Source organism: Vanacampus margaritifer, chromosome 1, assembly GCF_051991255.1.
Source record: "Vanacampus margaritifer isolate UIUO_Vmar chromosome 1, RoL_Vmar_1.0, whole genome shotgun sequence".
NCBI classification, from domain to species: Eukaryota; Metazoa; Chordata; class Actinopteri; order Syngnathiformes; family Syngnathidae; genus Vanacampus; species Vanacampus margaritifer.
Window position 1 is genome coordinate 16530083 of NC_135432.1, and position 15518 is coordinate 16545600.

Consider the following 15518-nt stretch of genomic DNA (forward strand, 5'->3'; position numbering starts at 1 on the left):
GCTTTTGAAAGGCGGTATAGTTCTTTTTGGCCAACTCGCCCCCATTTCCTTTCAATGCTTAATAAACCAAAAACAAAGACTTCGTTTGCTCATGCATGCTCTGCAGATTGTTAATTTAAACATCTTGGTTCCAGATGAGCAGCATGCAGCAGCAGACTGCGAGGATGCAACTCGTTGCTGATATGATGAACATGGCCTGCAGCAAGCAGAGCACCGTGGACAGCTCCCACCCGCGCTCACGCACACACGGGCAATATCCTATTCTACATTTTACTAAGGCCTACTTTATATATTCGGTGCATTTATTCGTATGGCCTATACGCTTCACTATGTAAATTGAATTGGTGAGTGTGAGGCTATTAATATTTGGGCACCACCTCAGTTCTATAATCCGCCGTGACAAAGATGGGCAAAACTGTCATAATGTTTTTCTCCATTTTACTCGCAATATAAATAAATAGATAAACAAATAAATGTAGACGTTTATAAAATGGGGGATGGGTGAACACGAAGGAATTCGTTTTGTGCACGTGCGTTTTTAAGCCAAGGATCTTGCCATTGGTTTGGCCTGAGAAATAACAGTCAAAATTTACCAGCATTATTACAAAAAATAAAATAAATAAAAAATAGCCACACGGTGGAGGACGTGACAAAATCTAGTAAGCAGCCAGAGGATAAGAGAAAGTTGTGCATATTTTCATGCTTGGCTTGCATGCATCGGCTTGTGTGCATGGCCCAGCTGCTATATGTGGCCATGCTCACACAGTGTTGGTTTGTGTTAGTGTGTCACCCACGTCTGGGGCTGTGTGCACGCTTGCGTGTGCCTGGACGCGTGTGTGCGTGCATGCGCGTGTGTGTGCTGAGGAGATATAGCGAGAGTCCTCCAGGCATTTCTACCCTCCCCCTCCCTTCACCATCACATCATGCACAAACTGGATCGGCTGCAAATGTCACATGGACACGCGCTATGTCCAAAAAAAAAAAAAAAAAATGAGCACACTATTTGGATAAATATAAAACGAATAACCTGCACAACCATTAATCAAATAGACATACTATTAAAAAAAAATGTTTTTTTCTGAATTTTTATTTTTTTTGCTATTCTGTAAGAAATAAAAATATTAAACATATCGAAATGTTGTGATTCTTTTCTTCTTCTTCTCCTTCTTCTTCAACATGATGATTTAAAAAAAAATCTTATTCGGACGTGCATCAATTATGTTGCCTTTTTTCTTTGGAAAAGGTCTTTGAAATTGGTTACCATGGCGACCGATTTACCTTGTATCGCCACAAAAAGGATTAATTCTACTCCATATACGAGCGTGCGCACACGCGCGCGAGTGTGGGGGCCTGATACGGAGGGGCTTAGTTGCATCTTAACACTGCTGACTGGCAGCAATAATCTCTGATAGTTGCCATGGTCACAGTAATTGGGAAGGGTGCGCGCACGCGTGTGTGTTGATATTTCATTGAAACATATCGTCTCATAAAGCTTGATCTTTTAAATGTATTTTTAAGTGAAATTAATACAAATTAAAATGAATATGAGTAAAATATCAACACCTAACGTCTCTATTTTCTCAAATACAAATACATGTAAGTATGCAGCATTTAAAAAGATGTACAGAATGTCCTATAGACGGAGTATAATATGTTTCAACATAAAAAAAAAACACACACACATTGTGATATAAATGCATGGATAGTGGCAGGTGCACAAACACATGAATCACCCTTTGGGCCAAAAAAAGAAGTCCAAGGCTCAAAGGGCCACAGAGTGAAGAAAGCTGTGGTGACAGACTCTGTTGGGGATGGGGTGTACGAATGAGTGTATGTGTGTGTGTGTGTGTGATAGTCATAGAGGGATGGAGGTTAAAGTGTGTGCGTGTGTGGTCACAATGATGACAGGGCGTGGAGGAAAGTCACGGAGGTTGAAGGGGAGGTGGTGGTGGTGGATCTGCAGTGTGGCTGTGAAATATCAAAAGTGCCCTCAGCCAGCCAAACCTACAAGTCCGCCCACGTTTTTCAAATCAAAGATGACATATTGGGGTTCACTTTAAAATGCGTTGTTGTTCTGATTATTATGGGGAACAACATCAATTGATAATTTATTTTGATCCATCCAACCATTCTCTATGTTGCTTATAGACAATTTAGAGTTTTTAGTTAATATCTGCATGTTTTTGGAATGTGCGAAGAAACCGTGTTTGTGGAGATGACAGCCAGTCAGTCTTTGTGTGTGTGTGTGTGCGTGTGTGTGTGTGTGTGTGTGTGTGAATTGAGTGCAAAATGTTCCCATTTGTTATTTCTGTTGCAGCGTTCAGTTCTCGCTCATCCCTCCACTCCCTCGCATGCCTCGTTGGAGACTCACTGTCCTTTTGTGCCCCCACAAAATGGAGGCATCACAATCGCGACAATGTGTACAAGCGGCATGGGCACACATGTCAGACCTTAAAGGGGTGTACCCCAGTTTTGTGTGTATGTTTGTGTGAATGTGTGTGTGTGCGTTTGTGCCTGCATTTGCGTGCGTGTGTGTGTGTGTGTGTGAGAGAGAGAGAGAGAGAGAGAGAGACGTGAGGGCATGTGTAAGTATGGAAAAGAGGAGAGAAATTAAGCATGTTTGTGTCCGTATGCGTCTATTGGTCATGGAAGCGAGTATGTCAGTGTGTTTGTGTGAGTTTGAGAGGGTGAGTTGACCCAGATCTGCTTATTAGCATCAGGAAGGAGGGGTGGGGGGTGCAGAAGTCACTTAGAGCTTTGTGCCTGAGCAGTGAACTGTGCTCATGTTTTGGTGACACACCATCATACAGCATCCCTTCTCAACACGCACACACATTTTTCCTGCCTTCATCATCTTTCATCTCCTACACTCATATGACGCGATCCAGGAAAATAAATATGAACAACACTATTTTCTCTATTTGTAATTTATTGTCATTCATACTGAGCCTGAAGGTGATTCAACTGATCAGCACATCAGCAATCTCTGCAGGAGCTTGATAATGATCCTGATCATTGAATCAGGTGTGTTGGAGTAGGGACATCTCAAAAACATTTAGGACTCCGGCTCTCGAGAACTGGACTTTGACACCTGTGGTGTAAAGTAAACATTTGCATTGTGTTGTATTACAGAAATATCAGAAATGCCCGGATGTTGTGAATTGTCAATATGAGGCCAATCTGAATTAAAAAAAAAAAGGGCCAATGTGTTGTGTCTTCTGTACGACGGCGTATGGGCTCTTTGCACAAATCCACTACTTCCTGAACTCAATACCACTCCTTAATTTCCTGTCTTTCATGATTGAACAAACTGATTAATCCAGGTGTGTCTGGCCATTGTCGTCGTGGTTACTGAGGTCAGGCACACCTGGATTAATCAGTTGTTCAATCATGAAAGACAGGAAATGAAGGAGTGGTACTGAGTTCAGGAAGTAGTGGATTTGTGCAAAGAGCCCATTAGGGCCACGTATAAATAAATATTTTTTAGAGGGCGGGGGCAATATTCTGAGAAAAAAACTTACAAATGTGCCACTTTATAAAGTGGCACATTTGTGAGAAAAAAAAACATCAGTAATACATGTAGCGTAGCTATAGTCTAATCATGTGAGGATTCGTTGGTGGTTAATGGGACACTTTATAAAATAAAATGGCAGGATGGAGACGGGTTCATTCTTAAATTTAAACTATACTCGTCATTCACCACAGCTACAGCGACAACACTTCCTGATCCCCTATCAGCTGACTAACGCTAACCAATCAGATGCTAGCATAAAATGCTAGTGAATGATGGAGAGCAGCAGATTTGACATATCCACTTAGATGCTTGTACCAAAAAAATACCAAAATGTATGAACGTGTAAATAATAATTCTGGAAACATAAATGTACAAGTAAATATACATTTTAACAAATTAACTTAAATGTTTGATCGTACGGGTGTGGACCTTCGCAAAGCGAGGCGTCTTTGTTGCTGGTGTTACCATTATTAACATTTTTAATTCTTTATTATATATTTTAACCATGTTGAATTTAGTTATAGATGTGTAGAGCAGGTGTAATAATGTTAAACTCAATATAACTCGACCTTAACTGGTATCTTGTTTTTGTCTAAAATTAATTTTCAGTATCCTGCGTGAGAGAGTTCAATCTGTTTACTGAGAAAATGTTCGAGAAAAAGCACACTGAGAATATATTTTGTCTAAAAGATGAAGACAGGTGCAAGCTGTGTACTGACATTCTATTTTGTTCTCTATTTTTCTTCTCACCACATAGCATATTGTGAGAACCAATCTGTTTTTCTTATTCATGGGAGGAGAAAAGGCGTTTCTGTACAAACTGGGATCGTAATAAAAAGCTGTGTGTCATGGGGGAGGGACACATTTTTGGATGAAACTGTTTTGGTTGTATTCAATTATGTGACCGGAGATCTCTGGAATAAATCATCCTTGCAAGGAGCCTTTTTCGCAAAGAAGTCTCATCTCCAAGTTTTTGGAACACGCAAAAGATGACAAATTATATCATCTTTTAACACTGGCCAGTGGCCGTACACAACGCTTCAAAGAGCAAATGCTTAACATTATGTGGTTAATCTCTGCTAAAGCAATTACTATCTCCTTATTTGGAAACCCAACAGAAAATTATTGGCACAGTCGAGTAGTATGCTACAGTTCTCGTAACTTTCTGAGTTTTTTTTCTCAGAATATTCCGCCTTCTAAAATATATATATATATATACATATATATATATATATATATATATATATATGTGTGTATATATATATATATGTATGTGTGTGTATATATATATATGTATATATATATATATATATATATATATATATGTATATATATATATATATATATATATATATGTATATATATATATATATATATATATATACATATATATATATATGTATGTATGTATATATATATGTATGTATACATATACGTGGCCCTAATACGCCGTCGTACTTCTTCTAGTTTTTAGGCTAGCAGAAGACTTAACACATTTTTTTTTTTTGCATCTGACAACGTCACAGATTTTTATTTGGGTTCATAACTCATACATTGTGGGGTTTCCCTTTTGTTGTACCTCTGTATTTCACGGGGTTTTCAGAGATTTACCCCCCAGGGTGAATGACTTCTTAGGAAGTCATTGTCCCATCACTGGTGAGCTATTTTTAGAGCAAACCCTAGTTAATTGTACAAGCTGGCACCAACACTATAAGATGCGTGTGTCTCATTCCTTCGCCCCCCACCTAACCTTGCTCTGCAAGATGAATTCTCGCGCTATTTGCGAGTTCACAAACTCCCGAGAATATATCTTGTACCGAGCTCGTTGATTTCCATCGATCCGAACCACTGGTGGTTTGGACCAATCACAGAGCGACATTGTGTTTGGGGGCATGATATGCAGCTCAACTGTGACGAAACCAGAAAGCCAGCGCCGGCACCGGGGAAAATAAACAAGCCTAACATGGACAAGACAAATGGACGCTGCAATTAATTTTGTTCTCGCAGAATTACTCATCGTTTCTTTGTTGAATATTGAACAGCGAGAGGAGCATATTTAGCTGGAAAGGTAAATATGTTTGCAAACGTGAATGGGGTGGAACATTTAATTGGTCATTCTTATAGTTCCACTCGGATGTATTTTCGTGTGACACACTTCTAAAATGGCCACCCGGCAGCAACCAGTATGCCAAATTTTCTCATTTCGGGACTGTAAAAGTTTGCCCGATCAGATTTTAGAACCGTTGGCCGCCTCATGTGGGATGCCGATCGTGATCGACAACGGCTCCTTCCAGACTAGGGCTGACTGGGCGTCGGTGGACTCTCCGCGGCTGCTCTTTCGGTCGGTGGCGGCGCGCAGCAGAGGAGCCGCCCGTAGCGAGACCCAGATCGGGAACGACATCCCCAACCTGGAGCCTCTGCGGTGGCTGCTCAAAAGTCAGTTCGACCGGAATGTAGTGGTCAACTTCGAGATCCAGGAGCTGATTTTCGACTATGTGTTTACTCACCTGGGCATCACCTCGGAGGTTAGTGCCATGAGCACTTTGGCTGTACGTACTCGTAGTGGGTTAGTTGTTGAAATTGATATTTGGAGAATGATGGATTTGAGCGAAAAATTGAAATACGTGATCACATTCCACACATTATGCTCCGTATCTATACAATGCTTTAATACATTACTGTACACATACTGTACAGTGCTCGCATTGAAGGAAAAAGTGGAGTTAGAATGAAACAAATGCTCCCAATTTATCATTTGTTTCAAGCAATAATAATCATGTCATTTCACACACACACACACACACACACGCACACACACACACACACACACACACACACACACACACACACACACACACACACGTTCATTCCAACATTGTTTTGTTGTGTAAGTGTAGTACTGTATGTCTTGGTAAATATAGGCAAATTGCATTTCACTACTTGCATTAAGTCTTGTCTGTTGGACTTTTTAATTCTATTTAAAAGTTTAGCTTTATGCTCTAATGCTGTTCTGCCTTGCTGCTTCTTGTACTTTTGTCAATGGCAGGAAAAGTTTCACAGGGTGCAAGCCAGGAATTTGTAGCCCCATCGGGGGAATAGCAATTTGGTGGCACCAACTTGATAAGTAATTGAAAATACTATTTTCTATCATCCTGCGAGTCATGGGCCCGAGACTTGCTAGCAGATGCCATTGGAATTTAAATGTCATGCCTTGTAAAATTTTACATTTGGAAGTAATATAGTAACCTCGTTTGTATAAAAAAAAATGTTGAGGTAGGCTCAGGCATTCCCAAAATCGTCATTCAACGCGGTTACCACTTAAAGTGTCATACTTATTGTTTTCCATATCCCAGAAAATCTTGACTGTGCAGTATCAACTTTAGACCAATAGAGGCTGCTATTAGTCTGTGAAAAGGTCATGAGCGGTTTGATTACAGTACCTGTACAATGGCGTTTTATGGAGACTGAAAATGTCCGTCTGATGTCGTCAAATGGTGCTGACGAAGCCTCGGGGCAAAAATTTTCTGTTGACTTATTTTTGTGGTCCAGTTATCCGACTTGGTTGACTTTTTGCCCCAGCCTTATTTGATTGTTTTATTACCCAGAAGTTGTTCATACAGATTATTAGTGATTGACTCTGTGTTCTGACCTGGTTACAAATTTGGGTTAAGTCGCCGTCATAGATATGGAACGCGGTAATAAAGGGAGGGAGGACCCTATGCGTGATTTTTTATTCCATGTCCTGTCTTCCCTACTCCCTCGTGTATTTTAGGGCCGTGTGGAGCATCCCATCGTGCTGACTGAGGCCCCCTGCAACCCTCTGCACTGCCGCCAAATGATGTCCGAGTTGCTGTTCGAGTGCTACGATGTCCCTCACGTCTCTTACGGAGTTGACGCCTTGTACAGTTTCCATCACAGCAACAATCAGAGAACTCTGCGGCCACCACAGACCGGCATCGTTTTGTCCTCAGGGTACCACTGCTCGCACGTGCTGCCTGTTATCAACGGCAGGTGAGGCTCCGCTATCGTTATCTTCTTCCGTTTGTTGTTGAATTACCTTTAAAAACAAAGGGTATTTTAAAAATTTGGCCTCCCCCCTAGGTTAGATGCGGCGAATTGTAAGCGAGTGAACGTGGCGGGAGGCCAGGCAGCAGCCTACCTGCAGAGGCTCCTCCAGCTCAAATATCCGGGTCACTTGGCTGCCATCACACTCAGCCGTATGGAGGAACTGCTGCATGAACATAGCTACACTGCTGTGGACTATCAAGAAGGTGCAGTGGGAGGCAACAAATTCATGAACAGAGATTGAATCGCAAGTGCAGTTAAAGCTTAATGATGCATGTTTGTTTGCATGGCTTGTATTTTCTTGTGCTTGTCTGCAGAATTGGAAAAATGGCGCAGCCCGGAGTTTTACGAGCGCGAGGTTCACCGAATGCAACTTCCCTTCTCGGGGAAGTTGCCCGGCGGCTGTGCCAGCGTGGAGGAGAGGCAAGAGAGGAGAGCGCAGCAACTCAGGCGGCTTCAGGAGATCAATGCTCGACGTCGTGGCGAAAAACTGCATCAGGACCAAGAGAGGCTGGACAGACTGATGGCCGTACAGGTAAGGAACAGTCTGTCTGTCTCACTCATCCAATTGTCCATTTTCTCTCTCTTGTCTTCATTAGGATCACAGCTGACTTTAGACACGTTTAATTACAAAACATATTAAGAATGACAGCCAATATTTGTGATAAGCCTATTTATATGCCTACTGCAATTAAAGATCGCCCTCTGTTGGTAAAAGTACAAAGTACAAGGAGCAAATGTCAAATTTTTATAGCACCTTTCTAAACAGTAGCTCATTTGAAACAAATTCTCCATTTCATTAAGCCGGCTATTTATGTGTGTGCAGGAGCTGCTGGAGGAAGGCCTAGTGGATCAGTTCCACAAGAGTCTAGTCGCGCTCAACATGGACTCTGCCGAGGAGCTGCAGTCGTATATCAGCAAACTGCAGCTGGCCGTGGAGCAGGGCCGTCAGAAACTGCTGCACAGCGACGGCGCCGAGGGAAAGACGGAGGTGAGGCGGACGGAGATTTTCCTGCACTGTGGAGCTGACGCCAATTTGACACTTTTCTTTTCCCACCAGGGGTCCGAGTTGGAGCCGCACATGGAGGAGGGCGACGGCATGGCCATGATGTATGCTGACTTCTCTGAGGACACACTGCCGGAAAAACCTAATGTGAATGTGGTCCAGGTAAGATGGAACTTCCTCAATTAAGAATAAAAGCAAAAGTCATTATTCATAGAGGCTAATATTCAATTCATTGGTGAATGTAGCTTCTTTGGAATTAATGAAAAATGATGGACAATTTAGACCACTAATTGATTATTTGGGTTTGTGAAAAGCTCACATGTATGCCAACTAATGTACATGGAAAAAAACAAATTAGATTGTTTTTCACTACAACATTAATTAATTCGTTTTATTAAACAAAAGTAGAATTAAAATAAATAGAAAAATAATGATTATGTACATTTTTCACTTTATTAAAATTGTATTTTCCTTCTTATTTTGAAGTAAGTAATTTTAAGTAGTGCCCAACTGATATGTATTTTTTAGGTCAATTATTTAAAAAAATATATAATGCATAAAATACCCCACCCCTTTTTTTTCAATGGGTGTTACTTACGCACAAACTTTTGCTATTAAGATTCTCTGCTTTGAATGACAAGTCCATAGTATGACCTTCTTAAAAAATTTCATGAAATATACAAGGTTATTGTATAGATTTTTGTGTCAATAATGAAACCATTCTTACTTTTTTACAACTGCTGTAAAGCATTAACCTTTTATTTTATATATTATATATTTTTATCTTGTGTTATTTTCACAAGTCTTGTGAATTATTGTGCTAACCTTGGACCTCGAGGATTGCATTTCGTGCCATGGCATGTGGAAATGTGTATTAAGACAAAAAAAATCCTTGGACGTTTGCATCCTTGAATTTTAAGAAAGGAAAGTCTTTGAATCCTTGACATGTCAACTTTAATTATATCTTGAAAGGACAATGACAAATTAAAACAATAAGAAAGTGAAATAAGAAGAGACAAAAATAAAATAATAGCAACTGAAAAAACTGTATGAACAAATACTGACTGTTGCTGCACGCTTTGGCCTCTTGGGGCAGTGTGGTGAAGTGCATCCATGGCGTACGAAAGAAAGTTGCGATTGAGTTTTGTTAAAATAACACATTTTTCGCACATTGAGAAGAATTAGTGCCTTTGCGTAGTGTTATCTCACCTGTGGGTATGTGCTCCCACGAGATATGTGTGTGGATAGTCGTTATTTGAAGGAAGAACACTCCCGAAGTCGATGCTAACTTCCTGTTAGCATTCGAATGGGATCCTCCCTTTGCTTTTAGCATTAGCACTAGGCTAGCGATGTTTTAAAAACAAGCATGTTTTGTATTTAAATATACAGTATTTGTATGTATCTGTCGTGTGTTTAGTTTTACAGTTAACTCCAACTGGGGTGTCATTAAACACTTTGAAGGACGCTTAGGGACAACAGAATAACATACGCTACACACTTGCTAGTTGATAATGCTACGCAAGCAAAATGGTGCATTCGGGGTACTTTCACAGCGTTTGAAACTACGGATTTGTTTGATAATATTTTAAGGGGAATGTAATTGACCGGTTGTTCTGGCCGTTGTTTGAAGGTCTATAATCAGCTGATTAATTTTATGTACTAAAGAATGACCTTTATCCAGCCGTCCTTCAACATGGCGGAATACCACCAACTGTTTGTGGGCACGGAGCGTCTGCGTTGTCCGGAGATCTTCTTCCAGCCCTCGCTGACTGGAGAAGACCAGATGGGGATGATGGAGACACTTCAGTATGTGCTGGCCAGGTAATTATGCAATACTGTGCATTCTTCACGGGAGCAATAAAGTCTCAAATCTATGCTATCCATCTATCCTCTTTCTTCTTGGCACGAGACTCTTCCCACGCCAATCTCTGTGCACCAATGAACAGGCTGCATTGCATCTAGCTCCTAGTGCCAAAAAGTGTGACGGTTTTAGTCGGTCGCAATTGAAATTAAATAATACAAATAATGTCATACATACACATTATTTAGCAGGTTTGGGGATTAATTTTATTGGTAAATGATTAAAACATTGTTAGCTTTTTTTCCTATTGATGTTCAGGTACACTCCCGAGCAGCAGGAGGCGCTGGTGAGCAACGTGTTCCTGACGGGAGGAAACGTGCAGTATCCTGGGATGAAGGAAAGAATGGAGAGGGAGCTGCTGGCCATAAGACCCTTCCAGTCTCACTTCAAGGTACTTCATGTGTTGCCTTAAATTGATGATGCTTGCTATCTTTGTGTGTGTACACAACAAAAGTGAGTACACATTCTCACCTTTTTTAAAAATTCACAACGGTTTGCTTTCAGACACATTTTGTAGGCAATAGCAAGATATTTGATTGGTTGTTTAATGTCACAATGGTTGGGCAGGCTCTACAGTTAATTAACAGTTTGCAACATTTATGTACAAAAAAAAATAAAATTAAAATAAATCCCTATTATGTCTCTTTGAAATCTATATCGTATCAAATAAATAGAACTATGGATGTGAAGAAAAAGTGACACAGTATCTTTTTTTGTGTGCGAATGAACCTATCGTTTAGCTGACCTATTTTCTAATTACCAAATAAAATAAGTCGTTTTGCTATCTAGTAAGGTGAATAACATAAAAGCAGGTACCTTGATTTACAAGTGCCCCAACTTCAGAGTGACGAGCCGTTGCAGAGTTCCAAACGCTTAGTGACTAGATGGCCACTAGATGGCGGCAGCAAACTTCACAGCGTCCGACTTCCTTCTGTTCACATGGTTAGCTTGTAGCGAGTTTTGTGCTTGCATTTTCTCTTTCTTCTCACAGGCCCTAAAAAAGTGAGTGAGAATGTGTTGATAAAGGCTATAATGAGAGCTCAGGCGAATGTGAAGCTGCTATATGTGAGAATTTTTTTTTATTACATTTATTTATTTCTCATTCTAGTTTATTCAATTACTGCTGTATATGTCTTCATTCGATCCAGTACTGTGTTTTACATTTTTCACAAACAACTGGCGAAATGATGTGCTTCAAGCATCAAGATCTTGCTCTGCTATGACCCCCCTCCCCAGGTGACCATGGCGAAGCAGCCAACCTTGGGCGCGTGGCTGGGGGCAAGAGACTGGGCACTGGAGCATCCTCCCGGCGGCGTTGATGGAGGAGGAGCGGTGGGATGGATCAGCCGGCAGGACTACGAGGAGAAGGGAGGCGAGTACCTCAGCGAGCACTGCGCCTCCAACGTCTTCGTCCCCATCAAGATCAACAAGACCGTCCCCGCTCGACAGGTCGAGCCCTCTGTTACCATGCCGACGGGAGCTTCCGGAGCGGTCGGCGTGGTTACGTCAGCTCTGACTTCTTCTACTTCAGATGCTCCCATGGTTTCATCCTGAGTGACAGTGGTTGCTGGGACTGTTTATGTATTTTTGTGGGGTGTCACACAAAAGCAGTGTAGTTTTTTTTTTTTTTTTTACATGGCAAGGGCCCATATTCGGACGTTTATGATTTAGACAAAATGGCCTCTACATGCATTATTGTATAGCAGCCAATCAGCAAAGAAAGTCGAATAGTAGCAGTGTCTTTAACAGTGTTCAGGAAACATATTTACAACATTTCATAAGTCTCCTCCCTTCATCAGTCGGAAAGAGCAAATTCATGCGTCAATGATTTTGGTTAGCAACTTAATTCAAGTGGGCTCAGCAAGTAACGCTTTCACGTACAATAGCATCTATAAAGTGAAATCAATACAGTTAAAAGTAGTGCTGTCAAAGTTAAAGCGTTAACTACTTAATTCATCACAAAACATTATCGCATGAATCATGTATTAACGCAGATTAATCACAATGTTATTATTATTTTTAATTTAAGTAATTAACTGATTAGAAAAAGAGGCGCATGAGCGTGTGCTGGTTGGTTTTGGTACAATTATACATGGGTTTCCATGGGTTAACTAATTTCCACGTGGCATTGTTTCTTAGTTTTTTAAAAAATTGTATTATCAACCACTGTAATACACATTGCTGCCACCCACAGGATTAAAGTGGGATAACAGCAAATAACTTAATTCTTCAAAAATAAATGACTGAACTGTCTTTTAAATGATTATTATACTTATCCTACCTTAAGTATAATCTGTACATTTGTAAATAAACCAATTTTCTAAGTAGACTTTGTTTAGATATATATATTTTTTTGTCAGGAAACTATTGAACACATACACATAATTATTGAAGTTATGTGATTAATTACAATTTTAAAAAATTAATCGTCTGACACCCCTAATTTTTAATAATATTTTCTTTTTTTATTAGGGGCATCAGGCAATTAAATTTGTTTATTGTAATTAATCACATGACTTCACTAGTTAACTCACAATTAATCAAATTTTATATCTGTTCTAAATGTACAGTAAAAAATGTTCTAGGTTTTCATATCGTTACCAAAAGTAGAAAATAAAAAATAGTTGAAATGAATTTTTGACGTCTATAGCCGTCAATGGCAGTGAATGAGTTAATAGTAAAGTTACATTATGTGAAGTTGCTGAATTTTTTCCCTTTAAGTTAAGGGTTTTCGCCATTTCCTGAGAATGGTTCAAATGTTGTGAATCTATTAATGAAGTAATACTGAGAAAACTTAATTGTTTTAGTATTTACTGATGTCCTTTTAAATCCACAACAGGAGGGAATGTGAAGTTGCTTAAAACAGTAGTCTTAACATTATGTGTATTTTAAAGAATATCCTGTATATATTTTTATGTTTTTATATTATCAACTGTCGTTTAGAGGCGGCGCCTAAGGCGCGGCTCAACTTGCTCAAACTGTTCTGTGTTTTTCCATGACATATGAAAACAGAAACTTAACCATGTTTATATGAAAATGAAACTGAAACTTAACTGTAATAAAAGCGACTTGTGGCCGGGGGAGGAGAGGAAGTCGGACGGAGCCGAGCGTGAGTCAACGTCTCACGTCTCCCCTTCTCTCCCCAGCCGCGGTTGCATTGAAACAAAGCACAGCTTCTGCCTCGTTTTTCCTTTGTGCACGGTCGGTAACTAAGGGGATCTGTAATATCAGACCCAACATTTAACTGGTGCCGAAAGCCGGGACCTGCATCTGGACGGACGACCGCCGCCGAACCGAGGACACCGAGAATCTGTCGACAGCGTCTCCCCTTGCGGGACGGGTCTCCCCGCTCCGGCCCCGGCCGTTCGCCCGGACACCGGGTCCTGCGAACCAGACCGGCACCGAGGACTAACAGGTATTATGCTGTTTAATTATCACGATTTACACAAAAGTTTGAAAAAGGAACACTAAATATACTGTAGAAGTAACATAAAATAGAAAAGTGGGGAGTAAAAGCAAAGCGCTTGGGCGTTGGCCCGTGAAGATAGAAAAACCCATGGTATATATGATCCGGGCATCAAAGGGATCACGGTTTTATTAGATGAGATCCATAATGCTTTTATTGACTAGTTTTTAACTTGTTAAATAAAAGTGTAGTTTTCGGGTGCCCGGGTAGAGGAAATTAAACGTTGTTTACCAAAATATCTGTGTTCAATATAACTAAGATTTATCAGGTCAGAACAGAACTGACTGCGATTAAAAATAATCGCCTAAAACACAAAACATGGTTTTAAATTAGAAAATGGTGCACCACAGAAAAGTGTGTGTGTGTGTGTGTGTGTGTGTGTGTGATAAGGAAAGGGAGTAATTGCTGCCTGCTCCGGAGTAGAAACAATGGGCCAGTCATTGAGAAAAGAAATAGAACAACACCAGGATGTTAAGTTTATTGCAAGCTTTGACGCTAATGCGTGCAAGTATCTGGAATCCTGGGTGACCAAGTATGATTTTAACCCGTCTTTGAGAGATGTCAGGAACAAAGAGGAAGTTAAGAAAAGTTTAGTGGAGAAAAGAGCAAAGAAGATTAAAAAGGGAAAGAATGTAGAAAAATTGGAAGCACAACTACGTGCTGTTGAAGTGTGGATAAAACAGTGTAAAATGAGGGCAGAAAGCATTTTGGAAAGTGAGAAAAGAAAAAAGGAAAAGACAGAAAGATTTGTTAGACACACCCTTACAAGAAGGAGAAGCAGTGTTTGTAGATGGTTCCTCAAGCAAAGATGAACTAGGCAACACCAACACAGGCTATGCTGTGGTCACACAACAAAAGACACTGAAGAGCTGACGATTAATAGGAAATCTGTCAGCACAAGCAGCAGAACTCATCGCGCTAACAGAAGCATGTAAATTATTCAAAGACAAAGCAGTAACAATTTGGACCGACAGCCAATATGCCCACTCGACATTGCACATCTTTGCCGCCATGTGGGCTCGACGAGGAATGAAAACATCAACAGGAAAACCTGTTCAACACGCCAAATTACTCACTGACCTTTTGGCCGCTGTACTGCTACCCTCCAAAATAGCAGTATGCAAATGCAAAGCTCACACCTTAGCAAAAGACGCCGTTTCTGTAGGAAATGCAAAAGCAGATTTGGCAGCCAAACAAGCAGGCCAAGTCAAAACAAAGATCGTCATGCTCGCCAACCACAAAGAAACACAACAACACAACAACATTCCAAAACAAGTACTAATTGACATGCAAAACAACGCTCCAGACAAAGTAAAAACACTATGGAAAATGATGAACATTGAACTCACCCCAGAAGGCCTCTACCACAAAGAAGACCGACCAGTCATCCCCCGCAGTCTGTTCCACGCAGTAGCCACATTGAGTCATGGGAAGTCCCATGTCTCAACAGGAGGGATGATATCTATGGTAGAACAGACAATGACAATACCACAGGGCTTACAAACCTATTTTAAAACTTTTTGTAGGTCATGTATGGTGTGTTGTCGTCACAATGCTCAGGGAAACTTAAGACCACAGAGAGGGAAATGCCCAGTGGGCTCCTACC

The 15518-nt window shown here is 40.6% G+C and overlaps 1 protein-coding gene and 1 long non-coding RNA gene across 3 annotated transcripts; one reads left to right on the top strand and one right to left on the bottom strand.

The window, feature by feature from the left end:
* The first annotated feature begins 5676 nt into the window (after positions 1-5676).
* Positions 5677-12078, top strand: actr5 (actin related protein 5). The gene is made up of 9 exons (XM_077582667.1): positions 5677-6039; positions 7287-7525; positions 7616-7785; positions 7897-8114; positions 8406-8570; positions 8640-8747; positions 10267-10406; positions 10705-10837; positions 11683-12078. Exons 1-9 carry the CDS (start codon positions 5677-5679, stop codon positions 11998-12000), a joined length of 1854 nt encoding a protein of 617 aa, XP_077438793.1. The 3' UTR covers positions 12001-12078.
* LOC144061829 (uncharacterized) lies at positions 8317-11852 on the bottom strand. Of its 2 annotated transcripts, none has more exons than XR_013296283.1 (3): positions 11706-11852; positions 11263-11440; positions 8317-8714 (listed from the first exon to the last, which is right to left on the bottom strand). It is a non-coding gene; the product is annotated as an uncharacterized LOC144061829 (long non-coding RNA). The 2 variants fall into 2 exon arrangements; XR_013296285.1 differs by lacking the exon at positions 8317-8714 and adding an exon at positions 9472-10550.
* Positions 12079-15518: the final 3440 nt, after the last annotated feature.

What these genes read in the sequence shown, in the direction of transcription:
- actr5 (XM_077582667.1), top strand. Translation starts at nt 5,677, where the DNA reads ATGGCCACCCGGCAGCAACCAGTATGCCAAATTTTCTCATTTCGGGAC. An exon ending in CTTCAGTATGTGCTGGCCAG is followed by an intron (nt 10,407 to 10,704) that starts GTAATTATGCAA and finishes ATTGATGTTCAG; the next exon opens with GTACACTCCCGAGCAGCAGG. An exon ending in CCTTCCAGTCTCACTTCAAG is followed by an intron (nt 10,838 to 11,682) that starts GTACTTCATGTG and finishes CCCCCTCCCCAG; the next exon opens with GTGACCATGGCGAAGCAGCC.